A 21,630-nucleotide genomic window follows, 5' to 3' on the forward strand; every position below is an offset into this window, starting at 1 on the left:
CGACCACAGCAACAATAAGATCTTTTAATTTTGGTATTATTCTCAGGCCCTGCTATAGCAGAGCATGGGAAAACATATGCTAAACATAAAAACAAACCCCCGAACTCCAGATTTTTTAAGCCTTACTTAACTGTCATAGAAGTAGAAAACATTTGCCTTTTGAGAGGGCCAGTAAAGAAAATGGCTTCTGAGACTGAAGACTAAGCTACATGGAGAGATGTATTGTCCAACAGTTCACCTTACTACATTCTACCTGCCATTTTCTTCAGGCAGTCTCTCTTCTTTTTGCTACACATGAACACTACCAAACTTCAAGACCAAGTAGGACAAAGTGTCTCAGTGCCAGAGCCACCTCTAAAGATGGAGCCCCTTGATCCTAAGTATGCATAGGTACAGCAAAGATCAGCTGGGGGGCTGAGATTTGGGGAGCAGCCAGTAAACAGACCGAGTGTCTAGGCATGTGCATGTAGGTTTGTTACTGCTAGTGAGCTCCTATCCTGATCTGCTGAGCAGGCCACATCAGGCCTGTGTGCTCCTCATGTTTCCAGCAGTTATTATTTATATTTCTGTGCTACAAAGGCACTACTCTGTGATCTTATAGGCTTGGTATATACCTACCTGTGCTGCTCGAAGCTCTGAAATCAATTCTGTGAAACTCTGATTTCTGGCTGACTCAGAATCCTGCACGAGTCGTGACTGGTTATTGGTCTTCTCTATCTTTTCTCTAAATAACAATAGCAAAAGCAGTTATGCAGAGTGGTGACTCAGCATACTCTCAGTGGCTACTGAAAAACAAACACAATCCCCTGCCCTCCAAATTGTACCACAAAGTCAATCTGTGCAGGTTCAAAACAAAAAGAGAAGCAAACATGCACAACATTTATATACAAACAAAATTCACTGTAAGGTGAAGTCTTCTCACCTCGCATGAACTAGTTTATTTGGACTACACAAGGGAAAGAAATAAAAATCGACCCTGCATCAGTGGAATTCATTTACAGGCCTCTCCAAAGCAAAGATCTGCAAATTAGGAGTACACACAATTGCTAAGTTGTTTTTCCTCATTACTAGCACAGGATGCAAAACTCACAGGACCTGCAATGCAGTGAATAGAATGGTTTCTGCATTAGCAGAGCCTCTTGTGCCCCTGATCTACTGTGTATCTTACAACAGCATCAAAACATCTTAACAACATCAGCAGAGCCATAATATCAGAACAAGTGTTGTATAATGTATTATTATTCATTCTTATATGAATAAGAACACTGAAATATTTCCCAAGTGCAAGTCTCTAGTCTTCCCATGGGTTTGCAACACCATCAAGAAAACAAAGAATTAAGTGCCCATAATCAACACAAGTCAATTCTCAAAAGAAACAAAACCACAAACCTGAGAAACACTAGAAAACATGCATCTGATAGACTCTGCAATGGTGTAGCATAAAAAAAAAAAAAAACCAGCAGAAAATTCCAGAGATTTTGGGTCAGATATGTAAATAAGCCTACCTTAAGTGTATTAATTCAGACTTTATGCACTGATTCTCCTTAAACATTCGTTCTTCATTTTTTTTATTTTGGATTTGTAGCTCTTTCATTTGTTTGTATAACCTCTCATTTTCCTAAGTTGAGACAGACAAAGTTAAAGAATGTTCATAAATGACTGTTTTCTACAATTATAAAACAATTTTGTACGAATCACAGTTTCCCTGCTGAAACAGTGGAAGAAAATGCTACATATTTCATTACTGACCTTCTAAAATGGATATCTACTTTCATTATCTACAATCTCATCCAAGTATCTGCTCACTCTGCAGGAAAGAGCTAAGACAGATCCTCCACAACCTATCCCAACTATATTCTAAAAACATGTTCATGGGTGGGTGCTGATAAATCAGAGCTCAGCCTGCCCATGCTCCAGTCCTGGGGGCACAAACCATCATTCTTTAGGATGCTCACAGCCATACTGGAAAGACATTATGTTTATATCAAGGAACTATGCTGAGCATCAGCTGGAAGCTGATTAAGCTACCTACTGGATTTTACAGCTGCAAATATTCAAAAGGATTACTAAGCTTGAATTATCTATTTCTCCACTTGACTCAGTAATACAAATCAGGCATGCTAATAAGGTTGTCCTGAAATCTGCTGCTCAGACCTTGAGAAAAACATTTTAAAAAACAAAATGTTTTAGACTTCTTATGTTGCTTAAGTGTACTGATTTTAAATTACATTTGGGCAAAAAAGTTTGTGGTTCTTCATTGACCATAAAGTATTTTCCCAGTTCTCAGCTGAAAAGTTACTGATTTTTACAATTTAGAACATTTATGTGGAACTGTGGAAAAACTTAGTCCAAACTAGATGTGTGAAAGACTTTTTAAATCTGCAATATATTTGCCCTTCACACCCTTCCATCCACCTTTTAGAAAACAAGGTACTTGTTTTCAACAGAAAAGTAGTAACCATTAAACAATTTTGTTTCTGAAACTGGATAGAACACAGCTCAACATGATGTGTGGTGTTACCTGTTGATAACCTTGAATAATGACCTCTTGATCTTCAATCTCTTTTTGTATTTGTGCCAGTTTTTCCTCAGTTACAGGAATTGTTGCTGCATGGGTCGACCTCTTTTCTTGGGCCATCTCTTCCATATTTCTTAGCTTTCAGAAAAAGGCACACAAGCAATAATAAAGTTTTGTTAGCAATATGCAATTTTCTACAAGACTACAGTCCATTCTCTTCATTAAGCTATGTAAGCAGACCAATGAGTGGCTCTTACTGGAGTTTCACAGAAGCATTACAAAACAGAAAAAAAGTATACAGTGTTTGGGAAAAGCTAGAAGTTTCTGTTCTCATGTGTCTAGAAAAGAGGGTACATTACGAAGCAGGGAGTTATCTGCAACAAGGGTATAGTGGAATAAGTGGGAATATTTAATACAGATGAAACACAACACTGAAAAATGCATCAAGAACTATAAACAATATCTCAACATATTACCTATAGTATTTATCTATAACAAGTGGTATCTGTGAGAGTGAATTAAATCTTTGCAAAAAGCTTGCTGCAGGACTGTTGAAATAGCAACATAAGGAAACTCAGGATAACATGGTTTATCTCCAAGGGAAAAAAAAAATCATGTCCTACAGACAATAAATGTAACAGCAGGTATGCATTTATAAACTTGCAGTGTCTGTGTAAATTTGGATTTTCTGCTCAGCAACAACTCATGTAAAGTAACACTGATTCAATTTTCAGAAGCAGTATTTCTTCTCTTCTATAGGCACAGGATACAAGATGATAAAGTACCTTGCTCTGAAGAACATAGTTTTCTTGACCCAGATGGGAAAGCTCCTTCTCATGCTGTGTTTTCAGTTCCACTACCTTAACCTCCATCTCCTTCTCCTTTTGTGAAAGCTTACTGGCCAGCTGTTGAACCAAATCCCGAGCTGTGTTCAGGTCCTCCTCTGCTGCTTGTAGTCGTTTTAACAAATACAGCTCTCTATCACAGCTTTTGAAAGGGGAAAATGGTAAGTCCTAGGGTAGACAATTCAGGAAAACATTACACTGAGCTGATTGTTTACCAGAACTCTGCTCATCAGTTTTATTTAACTAGTTTGTCTGGGTCTCAGAAAAGCACTTGAAAAAACAACCCAAAATAGAACCCTCCCAACATTTTAATAGCAAAACTTCCTATATTTATTTTAATGAGCTACCTTCTAATTTGCAAAATATATATGAGGAAAACAAGACAAAAAACACAACAAGAAACAAATACATCCCATATGACATATATTGCTACCAGAATTATCCTATTATGCATCTTACTTTTAGAAAAGCAGCAATGCTTTAGGTATTCAATGAATAGCTTTTTCATGCAGTTAATAAGGGAGAAGGAAAAACCATTATGGTACTGTAAATTCAGTCATCTTGGAGAAGTCAGAAGGTACTATTAAATATTTAATGCAATGTAAATAGGAAAAAATCCCTGAACAGTAGTACTGTTTAAACATTAATACCAGAATATTATACGTAGAAGTTCTATTTAACCTTAACAATTAAATAGTAATTTTTAGAATTTAATAAGCAACTTTAATTATATAGAACTGCTGAAACAACAGCATTATGCAAGCAACTGAAGAGTATGATTATATTTGTGTATTTTAAAAGCAAAAATTAGTGTTTGACCAAAGGGAAGTCTTCATTCAGTATTTCAGTACTTGCCAACCTTGTGATAACTGTTAAAATCCTTGAGAAAATAAGCTTGCAAACCAAGTTATACATGCTATAATTAAGAGCATCACTGATTATTACTCACATGATGATACTGCCTGTTATAATCCCCAGCCTGGTGTCCAAGATTACTAACAACTGATTGGCCACAAAAAACTCTGTTAATACTTCCCTCCAAAGTTGGTTCATTTGCTGCAGATCTTATTATCCTAGTAGCAAATAAGGCTTCTTCATTTAGGCAGAAAGTAAAATAGAACAAATTAAATTCAGAATTTTATGTCCTTTAAGAAAAATATGTATTCATGTGATACAACCTGTAGGTATATAAAGTATTCTACAACCTGAATTTTGAATGAAATATAGAAACTTGACAACAATTATATACTATGGAAAAACTGGAGGGTTTTGGTTTTTTTTTTCAGTAAGGAGTTGATGACAAGATACAACAAAATGCAAGAGAAAAACTGAAACAAGTAGTTGGGTAATAAATCCTTCATGAAATAAGGTTAACCTCACTCCTCCACTTCAGAAGTGGCCAGTTACTTAAGTATACAGAAACACAACATATTTCAAGCTGTGAGGAAGGTAACACAACAATTTTCAAAATAGACTCTAGAGTGCAGACAGCATAGAAAGAAATGCAACATTTATTTGCTTCATCAAATAACGACTTGACTGGAATAAGAAATCAGGGAAGTTCCCCCTAGAGTCACTAATATACATGGAACTGTTCACATCTCAGTCTTCTGAAATACAGATAGTAACTACAACTGCCATTTCAACTGCTTCTGCTTAGGAATGTTACACCTGAAAAAAACCCCATCAGACAATGATTCTTTTCCAAATTTCATGTGTTTTTAGTGTCACACACCCCTCAGAAAGGCACTTGCTTAGCACTGATGACTTGGGAATTGTTTGATTCAATGATATTCTCCCCTTAGCCATTCCCCTACAGAATTTGGCCAGGTGAGATTAATTTCAGAAATCACCTAAAATTGCTATAATGAATGGCTATAGCTAGGGAGGGAAAAGCAAGTTTGAATGAAGCCAGTGGTCTTAATTCCTCAGTACTTGTCATTCACTTTACCATTTTCACCAGGCTGTAAAAACCCTCTCTTCCCCAGGCAGAGACACAACAATGTACTGAGGAACTGAGATCCTTCAGTTCAACACCTGCCACTGAAACATCTCCCTAAGACAGGTAATGTAATCCTGAACTGCTTATCCTGACTACCTGCAGGGTTTTTAAAAAGCACTGCATGCTAGAAGTGCACTAAAGCCTGGGTACCTGTAGAGTTACTTGCCCATGCCTCCGGGATAGCAAACATTGTCTGCAAAGACACTAAGCTGAATTATCTCATGAAACTCTTCAGGCTTCACCCCAAAATAAAAAGGTTCAGTCCTCTACTTGCAACCCAATTTTCACAGAATTACACTGCTATTCTCCTTTCCATAGTGTTTCCAAGAGACATGAATAGAAAATAGGACTTCCTTTTTAGTACTTTTTTTTGCACTCCAGGAAAGCAAAGATCAAAATAAGCTGAGAACAGGAATTCAGCCTCAAACATACAAGTAGTGAGTCAGTGAATCTTTGCATTTACTATCATGAAAAATGTCACCTTGTAGATATTAATTTTTGAACACCAGCTTTTTTAATTCTTTTGGTCCTACTGGTGAACAATAGGTAAGTCTCAAACACAGTGGTGGTAAATGTGAGTGAAAATGAAGCAAGACTACAAAGATTTATATAAAAGTCTCTGTCACAGCAATTTCATGCTAATACATAAAAGTATCAGTACTTAACTGCATTTGAGTTTAGATTTCTCTATGACATTTGGGGTATTCTAATGTGAAGCACAAAAAGTAAACCTCTCTGGCTCTTAAACTCAAAATTAAAACTCTTAAAACTTAGAATTACCTTTAGATTTTGCTCTATCTGCAGGACTTTTGGCTTTCATACAGGCATTTTTGAAAGTTTCTTTTGGTGTTTTCTTTTCACTAACTGGAGAAGACTGCTTTGAAAATAAACTGGGTTTCCCATAGCCAGAAGTTCTAACCAGTCCATGAGGACCATGTGAAGGTTTCTTTTTATGTACAGGTGCTGGACTTCTGATATTCTTATATGACATTGGTTTGTTTGTCATTGATCCTGATCTTTCATTCTTCAAGGAACAAGACCGAAGAGCCTGTGACAGAACACAAATTTTAGGCTCTGCTGTAAACTGAGGTATCATTCTCCAGTGAAAAACATTGAACCAGTTACCAAAATTACACAACTATAAGACTCAGGGTGATGGCAAGCATTATTTTTAACCAAATTAGTAGTAAGTAATTTTGCAGAATTGTACTACTTCACAACTATACAGGGCAAGTGTTTTGTAATGGCTCTGTTTAACTGATCTGGGAAATTTATTTTAATTGTAGTGTACATTACAGGATCTTTTGCTTAACAAATAAGGTAGTTCATGACTAAAAGCTAATAAACACAGTGAATACAGAAACCCAGCCATGAAGAAAGTAATAGTGGTAGGCAGAGGAACCCTGCTAAATCTGATCGTTGAAAACAAAGCACACAACTCCCAACACCAACAAATAAAAATGTTTCGCCAGTTCGCCCTAGTGGGCAATCCACTGGTATAAATCAGCCAAACCTCTGTCCCTACAATGCCTTGCACACACAAGAGATGATTGCCTAAAGGAGTGTGAAGCTAATTTAGGGGATGCAAGGAGGAAAGATTTTGGGGATTCAGGGAGAAGATTTGGGATTATGTAAATCTTGCTCTGGAATGTCTGAGATGATTGTAGGAATGTGCAAAATTTACAGCATCTTTAGGGAAAGAACAAAAAATAGGTAAAAACAAGTCTGGGAAATGGATTAAAAATCAGATTAAAAAAGCTGGTGACATGACCAGGTTGCTGGTCAGCATGCTTGTCTGACTCAGCTGGACACTGACCACTGCAGTTTCTTCTATATTCTTACTGTACTTAATTTCTAACTGTTCTCTCTGTACAATTGTTCTGTGTTCTGAGCCTGTTGTGTGTTTACATGTGTCCCTCCAATGCTCACATGCTCAGAGACATCACTATCTTGAGGATATCTTGCTGGAGATGTGGCATTGAAGCAGCCTTGCACATATTGGGCTGGGACAAGAAGAATCCCACTGGTCCCAATGTCCACTGGATTTGGTGACCTCCAATCAGTAGCAGTAGCAACAGGAGAATTTCAAGAAAAAGAACAACAGTCTCTCAATTTCTTAACATCAGAGCATAATCAAGTGACAGGTAGTCTAAAATACATACCTTTAAAAATTACTTCCATATAACAAAAATTTGGCTGGTAATACTTACTTTTTTAGTTTTGCTTCCCTGTGAAAGCAAAGAGTCTTGTCCTATTTTTTCTCTTAGTATATCAGGCTGTTCTTCAATGGTCTGAATTTTTTTCTCAGTCATCCTCTGAATGGCATCGTCATTCACACTTCTCCGTAGAAAGATGTTTTCTTCTCTGTTAAACTTTTCAATTAAGTTTTTCTCCCAAGCTGCATTACTCTGGGGGTCTTCAAGGGGTGAGTGGCTAATGAGATCATTTTCTGTGCTGCCTACCAGTTTCACAGCACTACAAGAAAAAAGAAGTCATATATAATAAGACTTTTGCCCTTTGGATTTTTATCAGTCTGGAAAAAGCAGAACATTTTTTCCTTAGGTATCAGCTGTAAAGACTGCCTGAATTTCAAAGAGCTACTAAGCCTCTTTTAAGACCCATCTTGCAGATTTAGTCATACAGGTTTGGCTCCCATGCTGTGTAAAAAGAGCCACTTCCCAGCAGCTGTTTTTGTGTAGGTAGCAAAACTGGCTACAAGATAAACACCTGTAAGCCTGCAATTAACACAAATAAAAAAAATGAAGAAGTATTTCTGCTGAGTGCAGCTATGTGATAAGCTCCCTGAACTCCTCTGCTAAGCATAAGCTGTATTTCTGACAGTTCCAAGGCCTGTGCTGTCTGCTTGAGACAGAACAGTTGCAGCAAATAAGGGGGATGTATAGACTACAAGTTAGTAAGAATCACAACAGTGGGGTTTGATCTTAAGAGGATTTGAATTTAAGATTATGGAGCTTGGAGATAGGATAGGATAGGGTGTGATTAAGAGCTAGGGTAGGATGTGGGCTGAAATCCTTGAATGGAGAAGGGGAAAGAGCAGAAGACTGGGAAGGCAGAGAGCCTAGCTGTGAGAGTGATGAACACTCCTCCAAATTATTTGACAAACACGGCTGCTTATTACCCAAAGTAAGTACGGGAATCCCTGGTCTATACCTATTAACACTGCATAACTCATTTAACAGTTCACTGCAAATGCCATAATGCCAGTGCAGGATGTAACAAAATTTCAGTATTTAATTAGAGAAAGAGATAGATAAGTTATTGAGTAAGGTATTTTTCACAAATCGTTAGCAGCTTTAAGTTACTACAATTCTCAAAATGCATCTTGAAATAAATACCTTTCAGTGTCAACATCAAAATTTCTGATACTATGTCCTTTAATTGTTTTCATCAATTCCTCCACAGTAGGTAAATCTAAATAATGAGAAATAAATATAAAATAAATTAAGTAACAACCTAGAAAAAATATTTGTTGCAAGGACATTTAAAAATGTTTTGTAAATGGAATATTATAGATATTACTAGCTCACTTGTTTTGCAAGCTTGTACAATACATGCCTCCCTTTGAGCTATTTACCTGAATCAACAGTTGACATGTTTTTTGCATAGATGTCATTATTTTGTGAACTGCTTTGCCCTAAGCCTTCTGAGAGTGCCACTGCAGAATTGTGCAGCTTTTGCTCATCAGTGTCTCCCAAAGACTGACCAATGTGATGATACGCCTGGTGTAATGCTTCCATGTCACTGGTGGTTTGCCCACAGGAAGTACCTGAAAAAAAAGCAGACTTGTAAGAGACACTACTGGTTTTTCTCTTTAGGGAAACATCCCTCTTGAGCCTGTGTTTCAGTTACTAGCTCGGTCTATTATGTGGGGAAAACAGTGGTATCACATTAAAAAAAAAAAATTAAAAATCTCTTTTTTTCTATAAAAAGAAACAGTTGCCAAGTTAATTAGTGCCTACTAAATTGTCTCATCTACAGTTTGCATTCCTCTCCCCCATTCTCTCCCACCTCAATATTTTAACACTACTAAAATTAACATTATAAAATAATATACACACACACAATATATAAAATTGTATGACTATTTTAACAGGTGCCATCACAGCCATAATCTGGATATATGTGACCTGTACCACTGTGCAAAGTTTGATAAGAGAATGTATTTAATAATTCAGTTCAGTGCTGTCAAAGAAAAATTTTAGATATGAGAAATAACCAAAGAAGATGGTATTTAAATATGAAAGTGCAGCATCAAAAGCTACTTTGCAATAACCAAGCGTAAAAAGGGGTCTTTTTAGCAGAAACATCACTTTTTCCTGAAATGTTTCCTCATGTTTCAAGATTTGTTGGCAAAAGCCAAGGGTTTCATGTTCCCCAATAATCAAAGAACAAATGAAGACACTGAAGTCACCTATTTTAATGAAGTAAGATTTCAGGTTTTGAGTTTTGTTATGTGGTGGGGTTTATTTTGGTTGTGGTTTTTTTTTGTTTTTTGTTTTTTTTTAAAGCACCTCTTACCTGCTTCATTTATTTCAACTGCACTGACTTCTTCAGGCTGATCATGTTCACCTGGAGCTACATCTGATGTTTCAATGGCCTTCTGAAGTTCTACCGTGGAATCTTGTGAATCAAGCAATACAACTGAGAAGATAAATGTTAAAGAAAACACAAATCTTATTTATACTTCATCACATTGGAATTAAAAGTATACCAGAGCTTATCTTGATGTCTTAAGCATACAAAAAATACTATGTAGATTATTTTATCGCCATTAATGGAAAACAAATGAACTCTGATTACAAATTTGAGTTCTGAGGAGATGCAATAATTATAAAAGTACATTGATAATCACCTTTAAGTGTTAAAAGTAGATTATTTTAACTATTTCAATTCAACATATTTTCATTAGAACACAATATAATAAGGTGAGAAATACCAAAATAGTAAAAATAAAGTAAGCAGGTTTCAAAAAGTTACATTTAATCTTCTTCTACGGATCAAAGTTTATATTTTACCTTTAGCCAGCATGCCAGTGTTTGCTTCTTCCTAACAAAAAAAAACAAAACAAAAACCCCAAACAATTACTTCTTGAACATCAGGGGAAAAAAAGAAATTGGACAAACTTTAGAAGTTGGTCCAATACCTAAAAACAGTTTTTTGAACTTAGAACTAAGCAGTTATTCATTCTCCAAGAATAGGCACTTCTCTGAAACCCTTCCTGGGACGCCAAAAAGTTCACAACATCCTGTACTCTATAAACCTTTTCACAAGAGAATAGAAATTAAATGCTCCTCTGCATAGAGGAGCATTTTTGCAGCTTTCTGATTTTCTTTCATTGTAATTTGAGAAAAGAAAGTAGCAGCAAACACATTATTTACAATTCTGTTCTAACATTTCAAACATTTATTAGATATACCACTCTAAGAAATTTACTTAAAAAGAACTAAAAACCAAATAAGTTTACCTAGTGAAAATGAGTACATGGTGCTCTATAAATTTCTTTTCAAAAAAAAACCCTAATCTGAACATGTGCTCCAGGGATGCACCTATGTGCTCCTACCACATGTGCTACACATCACAACACCTGACTAAGCCAGCTGTGCCCTCACAGCTCATACAGTGAAGATTTTTGGGTCCTCTGTCCTCCTCTGTACAGAATTACTTCCAGTAGTCTGTGTCACTTGCACCTTAATAGCTCTGAGAGATTAATCACTAGCCATTCTGAGGCTGAGTTTCCACCTGAGCTCATCATTTGTGCACTTCCACCCTCATTTCTCAACTCAAAGGAGGAGTAAGCAGAAAACCCTGCTAAGAACTTAACCCTTTCTATGATCTATCATATCATTCACACAGGAAAGTGCATATCCTTAATAGAAAGATATAGTCTGAGGGTCACTATATTCTTTCTGACAGTATGTATCATATAAAGATTTACTATATTTAGTTACATATTACAGAGCTTTTAAAATTCCTGCAAGTAATAGAGACATTTAGCAAGCTATACCTGTTCTTGAGGACTTAAATCAACTTCTGACACGGCTTTTTGATTCACCTGATCTCCCTCAGTTTTATGGGCAGAATTAGTATCTGTTTCTTCTTCAAAATCTTCACTGTAGCTACCTAAAAGAGCAAAATAAACATCAAATAGAATGAATATTCAAGGAAGATAAAGTAGTAAGAGACAGCTATTTCCTTTTCCCCAATGCCTCATCTAAGGACAGCCACTGCTAATGTTAGTCCTTTTATAAGGGCAACAGGAAGTTTCCAAAACTGAGTGTGGTACAAAAACTACAGTTGAAGTCACACATAATACCTCTAAATTCAAAGGATGTGTGCCTTATGATCAGATATACTTCATCTCCTTAAGGTGCACTTGAACTGACCCCTTTTATTCAATTACTCTCTCTCACCTAGAGGTGTAATGATGCAATTCCAGCCCTGCAGATAAAGTACTCTGTGCATTCACTTTGACAACTCCAGCAGTTTTGAGGCTCAGAATCTGTAATTTGGATTCTTATGACCTGTTTTGGTGGGTCAAAAGCCAGTCTCAAGAATAAGCACTCTTTAAAACCAAGTGTGTCAGAGAATGAACTTTACAAGCAAGCTTAAGGCTTTTCTTACAGTTACCTAGATCCTTTCACAATTTTCACTTCTCTTTTGCTGTATCTTTCCCTCTCAGCTCCTGTGGTTACAGGCTCCAGTGTCTGCATCATCTGTAACACTTAAACCTAGAACCCTTGCAAAACACTGGTTCAGTAATGTGTTCTTTATGTGTTTATGGTTTACAAATACATCATCCTTATGCTGGGAAATTCAAGCTTAGCAACAGAACCTGTCAAAAGTTCAGCTAAATATATAAATTTGAAAATACAATCCATTAAATTACATGAATACACTCTATTACATGCCAGCAATGAAGTATGAAATAAAGAGACATAACATAAAAAAAAAAAAAAAAGCAAAAATACTGCAGATTACAGAGATTAAACTCAGGCATGAGAAGATGGCACAAAAATACAGATGACAATTAAGGTACTGGAGTAAATGAAACATTAAATCAAACTTCAACAGCCGAGTTTTTTTGGTTTCTTTTTTTTCCATTTATGATTGATGCAGGGTGTTTACTGCTTTTTTCTTTCCTTTCCTTTTTTTTTTGTCTTTTGGTTTACAATAGATTAAAAATCCACTTAAGAAAAGAAAAAGCACAGAAGCAAAAGTAAACCCCTTAACCTCTCTGTATGAATAACAGCTGCACAGTCATAACACAAGGACAGCGTAAAAGGCTGATATAAGAACTACAGGTAAAAGAAAAGATTGTATTACCACATTTCTCTTCATGTGCAGATTCTTCTTCATTTTCAGCTTTTTCATTTCTGAGAAATAAATTGAAAATTCTACTCTCTTTTTGCACTGCAAATAAACTTTTAATACTTTAAAATAAAATAATACTTTTTTTCTTGAAACTCTACATGCTGATGCTTCTTAAAATCAGTAATAAAACAAAAAATTGTAATTTGTCCAAAGAATTAAATCAAAGGTAAGAAAAGTGGTAAAGTGTCAGCAATTATTAAATTAAAGTATTTCCCAGCTAAAAATCTCAATCTAACTCTTAAAACCACTCCCCTTCTGCATCCTCTGCAACATTTACACTAATTTCTCAAACAGTATTTTTATCATCAAGGGTTGCCTCCTGTTCTGACTGTGTCATTCTGGATACATAAATTTAACATCCACCCACCTCCCCTTTCTTTCCCCTTTTCCCATAAAACAAAATTTTTGTCCTTATCTAGAGCTTTCCAGAATTCTGCCACTCCAACTCTTTTCGTATCAGAAGTTGCCTCTGAACTCAGCATTTTCAGCAACTGCAGCCTGAAATTCCCCTCATCCATTTCTCTCACAGATGTTTGGACTTATTTTCATGTTACTGATTATAAATGGGTTGCCCTAGTCTATGAAGAGTAAGTATCTTTCCTCTAGATTAATTTGTAATATCATGTCTAAAGGGACACAGAATCTTTCCTGATCCATTTCCTTGTTATTATCGTTACCTCTTCATTTAGTTATTCCTTACAATTAGGAATGTTGTTATTAATACTGAATTACAACTTTTCTTCCCTCTAAATTACCGTATAAATGGTGCTAGTATGACAGAATCATTGGAATCCAGCTCTTTATTTAATCTTGAATAATCAATAGTAGAGGAAGCTTCTTGTTCTAGCTTGGCAAAGAAGATCTCTTTTTCTTCTTGTTCTTCCAAGGTATCCAATCCAACTCCCATGATATTTTGATTAGGCCCAGAAGCTAAAACTGAATCTAAATTTCAAAAAAGAGAATAAACTGTGTCTTTGCTGTATGTCCACACAGAATAGCCATAATAGTTAACAACTACAGATAGACTTGTAAAATATTAATGGCATCAAATCATCACAAACAAGTACTAGAAGACTTCAGTTCATGACACAGCTGACAGAAATGAAGAATCCCATCTAGAAATGAATTAAACTGCTTTTAATAGTAACTTATTTAGATCTAGTTAACTCAATGAAATGGTTGGGCTCTCAGTTCTCACCATTTGTTTCCAAGCTGTCTCTACTCAAAGAGATGGCATCTCCATTACTTTTCTGAAGCTGCATCTTTTCCACATCCATATTTTCATGACTTTCTCCCACAGGCTGTGAAGCGTTCCGCATCTTGACAAAATTTCCACTGGCTTCAAGCGCTCCTAGGAAAAAAGTTGCAATATTCTTGACTACCACCCAAAAGCTATTTGTATGACACATCAGTCTTCTAGTCTCCTTCCAGAACCACCAGTTTTAATCTCACATTGCAATTGCAAAGACATGCAGTCTCACGTGTCACATTCACCTAATTTCCACTAATTCTATAAGTAAATCTTGTTTAATTAATTAAGCTATTATAAACATTATCTTCCAATTCTTTGTATTTGCACACATACCTAAAGTTCAGCATGAGTCAACTGCAAAATCTGAGTTACCATCACATTACTCATGAAAGGCAATCTCACACATAGACCCTATACAGAAATTGGCATTTCTTTCTTAAACCCCAGTTAATTGTATTTGATCTGCTATCTCAGATCACCACAGATTTTTTTAAACTTCCTAAGCCATTGGCTTAGCAAGTGCATTTCAATTGTTGCTTAAAGGTTATAAGGAAAAAATAGAAATCAAAGTCTCTTAAAAGTCACTGATGAACACCCAGTTCTTCTATTCTCTACATTTATGCAACTACAACTTGTAGTTGCTCTCCTAATTGTAATTTCAGTGTTGTGAGGGTTCAACATCACCTTAACAATTGTATGGTGGCTTTCAGGCAGAATGCTGCCATATCTACTTCCCCATGGAAGATTAAAAGCCATATATTGCAGGACATTCCTAGTTCAAAAACTCCTGTGCGCCTGCATGCAAAGCACACACGTTTATACTTAGATTCTGAGTAAGATCTCGTTGGAGAAGGGATAGGAGAAAAAATGCTTATGCTTTTTATGAAATGACAATGAAATTATTTAACAGTTCTCACAGAAGGGAACAGAAACTAAGTCTGTCTTTTCTGACATGAATTGTCAGTTGGTAACACTCAGAATTTTTTGTTCTGCCTGGCCACATGATGTTCAGACTGTAGCTGTGTCCTTGTACTGAACACACCAGAAGGAGTGAAGACACTGACAACAGCTCATTTCCTGCTGCAGGAGACTACAGGAGATCCATACATCAATAACACTAAATCAGTCTTCCATGTGCTGACCAAGTGCTTCAGCTGCAGGATCTTCCTCTGTTCTCTACACAGGCCCATACAAATCCCATTTAAACATGCCATAATTGCCTACATCATGACAATGGAAAATCCTTTCCCCTTGGTACTGAAAATGCATTTAGGGTGTGGGAAGGTGGGAAAGTAGGAGTCTCAACCCCTTTTCCCTCCCTACCAGGCAGCCCTCAGCATGTTCATGCCAATTTTAAGAGCCTCCTTTTTAAAAAGCAGACTAGGTTTATTTTCTTGATTTTAATGACAAATTGCCATTGCACATCTTATTGGGAGGCTAAGTGCCTAAGACTCCACATCTTGGAAATCCACATTACTGTATCTAACTCCAGCTCTGTCTTCAACAGAGAGCTCTGAATGACCTGCCTTACATGCAACAAATAAATGTCAGAGACATTGTCTAAAAGTCAAGCTCCACATGTATAGAAATTTAATACCTAAATAAATATATATTGCTACATTGAAAGGTAGAAAATGGAAAGCTCAAAGCGCTGAACAGAAGTACAAAACTACAAATAGCCCATTTCTCAGGTAGCTGAATGCAGTAATTTGAAGTAATTTACTCAGATGGCAGATGGCACTCTATTCTAGTTATCAAGGCAGCAAATAGAAGTCTGTTTGCAGATGGGTCACAAGCTAGTATGCTATTAGCTGTAATCTCACCAGACCTCCAACACCCTATTTTTGATTGAGAATATAATAGCAGAATCAAATGCTAATTGCAACTGACCTCCTATGCAGAGATTTGCAAGAAAGGAGAAGGGATTATACAACAGTAAAAAACCCAGTTAGAATGCTTAATAGAACAAAAGGTTAAAAAAAGTATTTTCCTGTGGTTTTTTTATCTAAATCATGTCATATCCAGTGAAATTTCTCAGCAGATGTACATTGATCTTGAAGGCTTCACAGGGTTTATGTAAACTATCTAATAATTTTAAAATATTTTGCTAGTCAGTATTTTTGAGTCAAATCAGAGGTTTTTTTATAAAGCACCTTCCATAATAATCTGAAAATCAAATACTGCTTCTGCAGCCATTAAACTTTGCAACTTTGCCACTCTCAACACCCAGGCATACCCCCATTTGCTACTGAAGGCAAGAATATTTGTTTTCTCTTGCCCTACACAATCCAAACTCTGAGATATCAAACTTGGAGAAAATAGCCTCATATGGATTTAACAGTCTCTTCACCATGTTTCTGGCTGTTTGAACAGTCCCACAGATTTCAGTGAGACTAGCGAGAACTGTTTTTGTGGAGAGGGTATTTGTTACTTCTCTTAAAAGCTTCTTAGTCATCTTGAATGAAATGATTTCATTACTTGTATGTTTATATGCAATACTTTTTAAGGCTAAAGATATATGGTTTATATTTTAAAGTACAGCCACTTGAAATTAATTAAAATAAGAACCTGAGTTTCACTTTGAAGAATATTTCTACCTACCACACTTGCTTAGAAACATTTAAAAACATAAATACAAAGGACTCAAACTGATGATAACCATCTACTTCAAAAAGTAACTTATTTTTTCCTAATTTGACCAAGTCTCTAAGAATTGAGTCATTTTACCTTTTTAGTACCTTATAAAATACAGAAAATTTGTTACCCTCAGAATTGTGTGGACTGTCAGAAGTGAGGGCTCCTTCTTCTTTGTTTAAGGATGAACCTTTCTTGTCCTTATGAAATTTTTCCAACATTTTGGACTTAGACAAAGCCTTGCTGCGAGATGCACTTGAAGATTTAGAGGGAACTACTTATAAGTGTATATAAACATTACAAATTTTAATGCATAGTGGACAGGGAATAAAGAGAAGAATGAGATGTGAGACTTGAAAGTGACGCTTCTGAAAAAGTAACACAGTTCAGTTTCTTATACATTGAATTACCTCTAATTTTTTACCTATAAATAAAAACTAAAGTTAATACTTTTAACTTCTGGAAATAGAACTACTCTTTCCCATCCTTTTTTTTTTATTTTAAAAAAGATTCTTGATCCACGTATATTCAATTTGTATTCAATTACACTGTTCTAGGAGCTCAATAAATGACCTGAAAACAGAGAAAACTAGTAAAACGATTTCAACAGTAAAAGGTTACTACAAGGTTTGAAAGAAAGCATCTAGACTGGTTCAAAGAAAAGTGGGGACACATAGGTACATAAGTATAAATTACTACTGTCTTTATCACTGTCAGATATAAGAACTGCATTTGTTTGCTCAAACCCTTGTGGGGACTTGCTCAGCAGTAAATACAACAAATGCCTTCCATTCACATTAGCAGAATTAACTTTTAGATAACAGCACCTATGCTGAAAACTGCTCTCATGATCAAAGAGTCATAGAATGGTTTGGGTTGGAAGGGACCTTAAAGATTATTCAGTTCCAATGCCCCTGCCATGGGCACAGATGCCTTTCACTAGACCAGGTTGCTCAGAGCCCCATCCAATCTGGCCTTGAACACTTCCAGGGATGGGGCATCCACAACTTCTCTGAGCAACCTGTTCAGTGCCTCACCACTCTCACAGGAAAGAACTTCCTCCTAATACCTGAAGCCACTCTCTTTTAGAGTGATACCATTCCCCCTTGTCCTGTCACTACATGCTGTTGTCAAAAGTCTCTCTCAATTTTTCTTGCAGACTCCCTTCATGTACTGCAAGGGCACATTTAGATCACCCTGAAGTCTTCTCTTTTTTAGGCTTAACATACCAAATTCTCTCAGCCTTTCCTCATACTAAAGGTCCTCCACCCCTCTAACTATCCTAGTGGCCTCCTCTGGACTCCTGCACAACAGCTTTTATACACCTTAGGCTAGCCAGATGCTCAGGGTTAGATTTTGCCATGTTGAAATTGTCATGGTGGAAGAGGCTTCAAAACTGAATAATTCAGATAAAACTCTCAGTTATGAGTCTTTTGAGTTTACCTTGACACAAGAGAGAGTAGTCTAGGACATCAAGCCAAATACTCTTGCTATTTAGAACAGTATAGAAGAGTATAGGGATATGTGACCAGAACACCATACAGCTCATACATCCAAGATAACTAAAGGAAGCTGGTGCAGCAAGGAGAGAAATGGTATTAAATCCATTCTGATACAATTCATAGGTCCTTTATTCCCTCAACTGATGTGCAAGTTCACTAGCAAGGCACTACTTCTCTAGATCTATATTCTCCTACATTTACTGGTAAGCTAGAAGTGTTAACAACGTACTATCTGTTGTAAATAATGCAAACACCTGATACCTTTTAAAACAGTAATTTGAAATAACTACAGATATACAGATATAACTATGAATATTGCTCATATTTCACCTAACTTGAGGAATAAATCAATTTTTAGTATTTATCTCCCAGACCGAGATGCTTTACAGCCATTCTATGCAAATAAGGCTTATGAAAACATGCACATACATTTTCTAGAGCTGCATATACACTCTAGAAAACTAACACAGGGAGATGTTCTATAGTCTACAAACTAGATCACCAACATGATCCAAAGACCAAGTGCCAAATATTTCATTGTCATGACTTTCCAAAATATTACTGATCTGCTTGAATTTAACACCAGTGCCATGCTTAAAGCAGGACAAGTTAATTGATGTTATATTTTATACAGAAGTATTTAACAGATCAATAATTATAATTCCCACTTACTTGCTGGAGTTTCTTTTCAGATAATATAAAATGACTCACATAAAATGCTGAATCTAAAGTTATACTGACTAAAATAATCCTGCAGATTAAAGTTTAAGTTTTTCACTTATACCAACTGCTGTTTCCATTCCAGGGGCAGAATGCACAAAACAGCACAGTCATCAGCAAAGGGAAAAGAACCATATCAGTAGAAAATAAGTAAAATGCTTATCTGACTGTTGTCTTTGAAATTAAACTAGCAGAACAATGAATTTTAATATTTATTGAGTATGAAATGCAGGAAGTGTAAGAGACTTTCTATTTACTGAACACGCACTTAGTACAGGTGAGAGCTTTTTGTACTGATTTTCAAAGTTATTTCCCCCTTTCCCCAGGCTGACATTCAATACTGTCTGTCCTACTACATCACTATATGTAGTGATATATGATGCTACAACAACTGAGCACAAGTTCACACAATTATTAGTTTCTTCTGAAAATAATAGAAGTATGTGGCAGCTTGGTCAAATGGACAGTTTGCTAAGGATTTTCTATAGGAAATATACTAGTAATACAAGGTTGATACTGAATAAATATATCAAAACACATTTAATCAAATACCAGACTGGGAATCTGAATGGGGACTCCTTTGTTCAGTATTTTCCACTACTTCGGAATGGCTTTCTGTCAGTTTCTTCTCTTTTCTCACTTTAACAAATTTTATTTGAAAATCTTGAAAAGACAAACAGCAGAAACAGACATGCAAGCAAGACAGGACAGAAATTCTCAGTATCCAATTTAAGTGACAAAAGCAAGTAGAAAGGACATTACCCAGGTCTCTAACTTGTTCAATATGGGAGACAGTGTCTTGAATCGTAATTTGAACATTTGTTTAAAGCTGAAGAACAAATAGTTTAAACATACCTAGAATAACTAGTGGAATTACTTTAAAGTGTATTTTATACTTCTCAGCAAAACAGGCTATTAATTTAACTCTCTGCCTATTTTTTGGCACTTCTGTAACAAGATGCCTTGGCAAAAAACACAAACCAGGCAAGAAGTAAGTGCAGAGCGTTTTTGTAACATATTTAATCTTATTCTCTTTGTCTTTCAAGAAAGCATGATAATGAAGTAACTCAAAATCAAAACCTCAAACTGCAAGCAACATATCAGCTTGGTGTATTACACAAACTAACTATTCAGGCTTTCTTCACATAACATTATCTCTACACACACCCAAAGACATCAACTTATACATATGGAACATGCATTTGTAATTAATGCAGTGCCACACTCTGGGTGAAGGTAAGATTTATGCATTTATTTTGCATTTACTTTGTATAATCATGTTTGATTCGTGACGATAAAACAACTTAAAAAATACTGCTTCTATTATCTGACAGTCTACTGATTATGTCCTATCTGCAACCAACATGACGTTTCAAGCCTAGAAGGACACAGAAAGATCTCCACAAAATTTTGAAGCATGCTGACATTATACTTTCCAAAAACTGAATTTAGCTTATTTTCATGTTTGTTAGTATCACAGCAGTGTTATTATTTACTCCCATAGGAAATGATTTTGCTATTTAGGGGATGCTTACATATAACCTTACAAAAAACTACAAGTCTGAATCATCATCATCTCAGTCATCCAGTGCAGTAACTTACACTGCAATGCTGCTGTGCCATCATCTACTTTTAAGAGGTCTGAGCAATACACTACACAACATACACACACTGTGAATATTATACATGGCAAAACAGAGATACAGGAAAATATGAGCAGTTCTGGAAGCCTATCCACACTGAATGCCTTACATTCACCTGACCTGTCATTTTAGGACACCACAAATCCATCTACATGAACTGAAATTATAGCCACATAAAACTGCAGAGAAAAACTCAATTTATCCCAAAGGTGGCCAAGGTGGTCTCTGCAAATGGCTCTCTTTTGACTCTAGGTTAATTGCACTACAACTAGATGCTATCTTGCAGAAAGGCATTCATCACAGCACACATTTTACAACTACAAAACTGCAACTGCAACTATTTGCAAGTGTCCAGAGTGACAAATATAGCCCTTTCCTCATGGGATGACAAAACCAGGAAATCCACTTCATGCCATGGAGTTACCACCCTCTTGCCAAGACAGAAAGAGGAAAACTTTCTAGTAGGAATTAAAGGCCCCTCTGCTTGGCAATATTAAAGCAGTAGGAGGGATATGGCTTATTGTAACTCCTCCATGAGTGGGGTATTCTATGCAGAGTGGTGACAGAGCAGTAAATGAAATAAAACTGATAATTTGTCTGGCAAAAATCGTGCTCAGGGAAGAATTCTTTGCACAGACCTGGCACGTTTGGTGTACACTCCTATGTTCTCAGTTTTGTTATGTCCAGCTGCCAAGATGTTGGATCTTGGAGTAAAAATGCATTACATAGAGATTACTTTCAACTCTCTCCAAAAAAAAAAAATAAAACCAGCCCCTCATTAACAGCATGAATATGAATAGGCTAGCTTCTTTTGCATGTAAATTGATTCCATACTGGAAGAACTGGGTAGGCTCACCTTCTGAATGCCTTTCTGTTAAATGAGAATATTTTCTTAAGAGAGACCTTGAAAAGTTTATGATATATTTCATACATCAGTAAATTGTAGATCTAGTTTGTTTCAGTTTTAATAGCTTTAACTTTAGTTAACATGCACAGCTGAGAAGATATTCTTAATTTTAAAAATGATAATGGTGGAAATAGTTTAGATGGAACACCTTGATATAATCACATTGTTTCTTATGATTCTGTTTTGAAATTTATTTAAACCACACAGGCACTGTT

At 36.1% G+C, this 21,630-nt stretch overlaps 1 protein-coding gene across 7 annotated transcripts in view; it reads right to left on the reverse strand.

Moving 5' to 3' along the window:
* CEP162 (centrosomal protein 162) overlaps window positions 1-21,630 on the reverse strand; it is a 42,372-nt gene that overhangs the window by 12,873 nt on the left and 7,869 nt on the right. For 6 of the 7 annotated variants that reach the window (XM_086876449.1, XM_086876451.1, XM_086876455.1 and 3 more), the window contains 15 exons: window positions 13,956-14,108; window positions 13,513-13,699; window positions 12,710-12,759; window positions 11,391-11,506; window positions 10,402-10,432; window positions 9,905-10,027; window positions 8,961-9,152; window positions 8,722-8,797; window positions 7,576-7,840; window positions 6,146-6,413; window positions 4,313-4,455; window positions 3,304-3,531; window positions 2,522-2,656; window positions 1,506-1,618; window positions 619-724 (listed from right to left, as the gene is read on the reverse strand). In XM_086876449.1, the coding sequence (XP_086732575.1) occupies window positions 619-724; window positions 1,506-1,618; window positions 2,522-2,656; window positions 3,304-3,531; window positions 4,313-4,455; window positions 6,146-6,413; window positions 7,576-7,840; window positions 8,722-8,797; window positions 8,961-9,152; window positions 9,905-10,027; window positions 10,402-10,432; window positions 11,391-11,506; window positions 12,710-12,759; window positions 13,513-13,699; window positions 13,956-14,108 (2,186 nt within the window). Of the gene's footprint in view, window positions 1-618; window positions 725-1,505; window positions 1,619-2,521; window positions 2,657-3,303; window positions 3,532-4,312; window positions 4,456-6,145; window positions 6,414-7,575; window positions 7,841-8,721; window positions 8,798-8,960; window positions 9,153-9,904; window positions 10,028-10,401; window positions 10,433-11,390; window positions 11,507-12,709; window positions 12,760-13,512; window positions 13,700-13,955; window positions 14,109-16,773; window positions 18,361-21,630 lie in introns of those variants that run through there. The other variant, XM_086876456.1, reaches the window with a different exon arrangement.

Source organism: Cyanistes caeruleus, chromosome 2 (genome assembly GCF_971803275.1).
Source record: "Cyanistes caeruleus chromosome 2, bCyaCae1.hap1.1, whole genome shotgun sequence".
In the NCBI taxonomy this organism is placed as follows: domain Eukaryota; kingdom Metazoa; phylum Chordata; class Aves; order Passeriformes; family Paridae; genus Cyanistes; species Cyanistes caeruleus.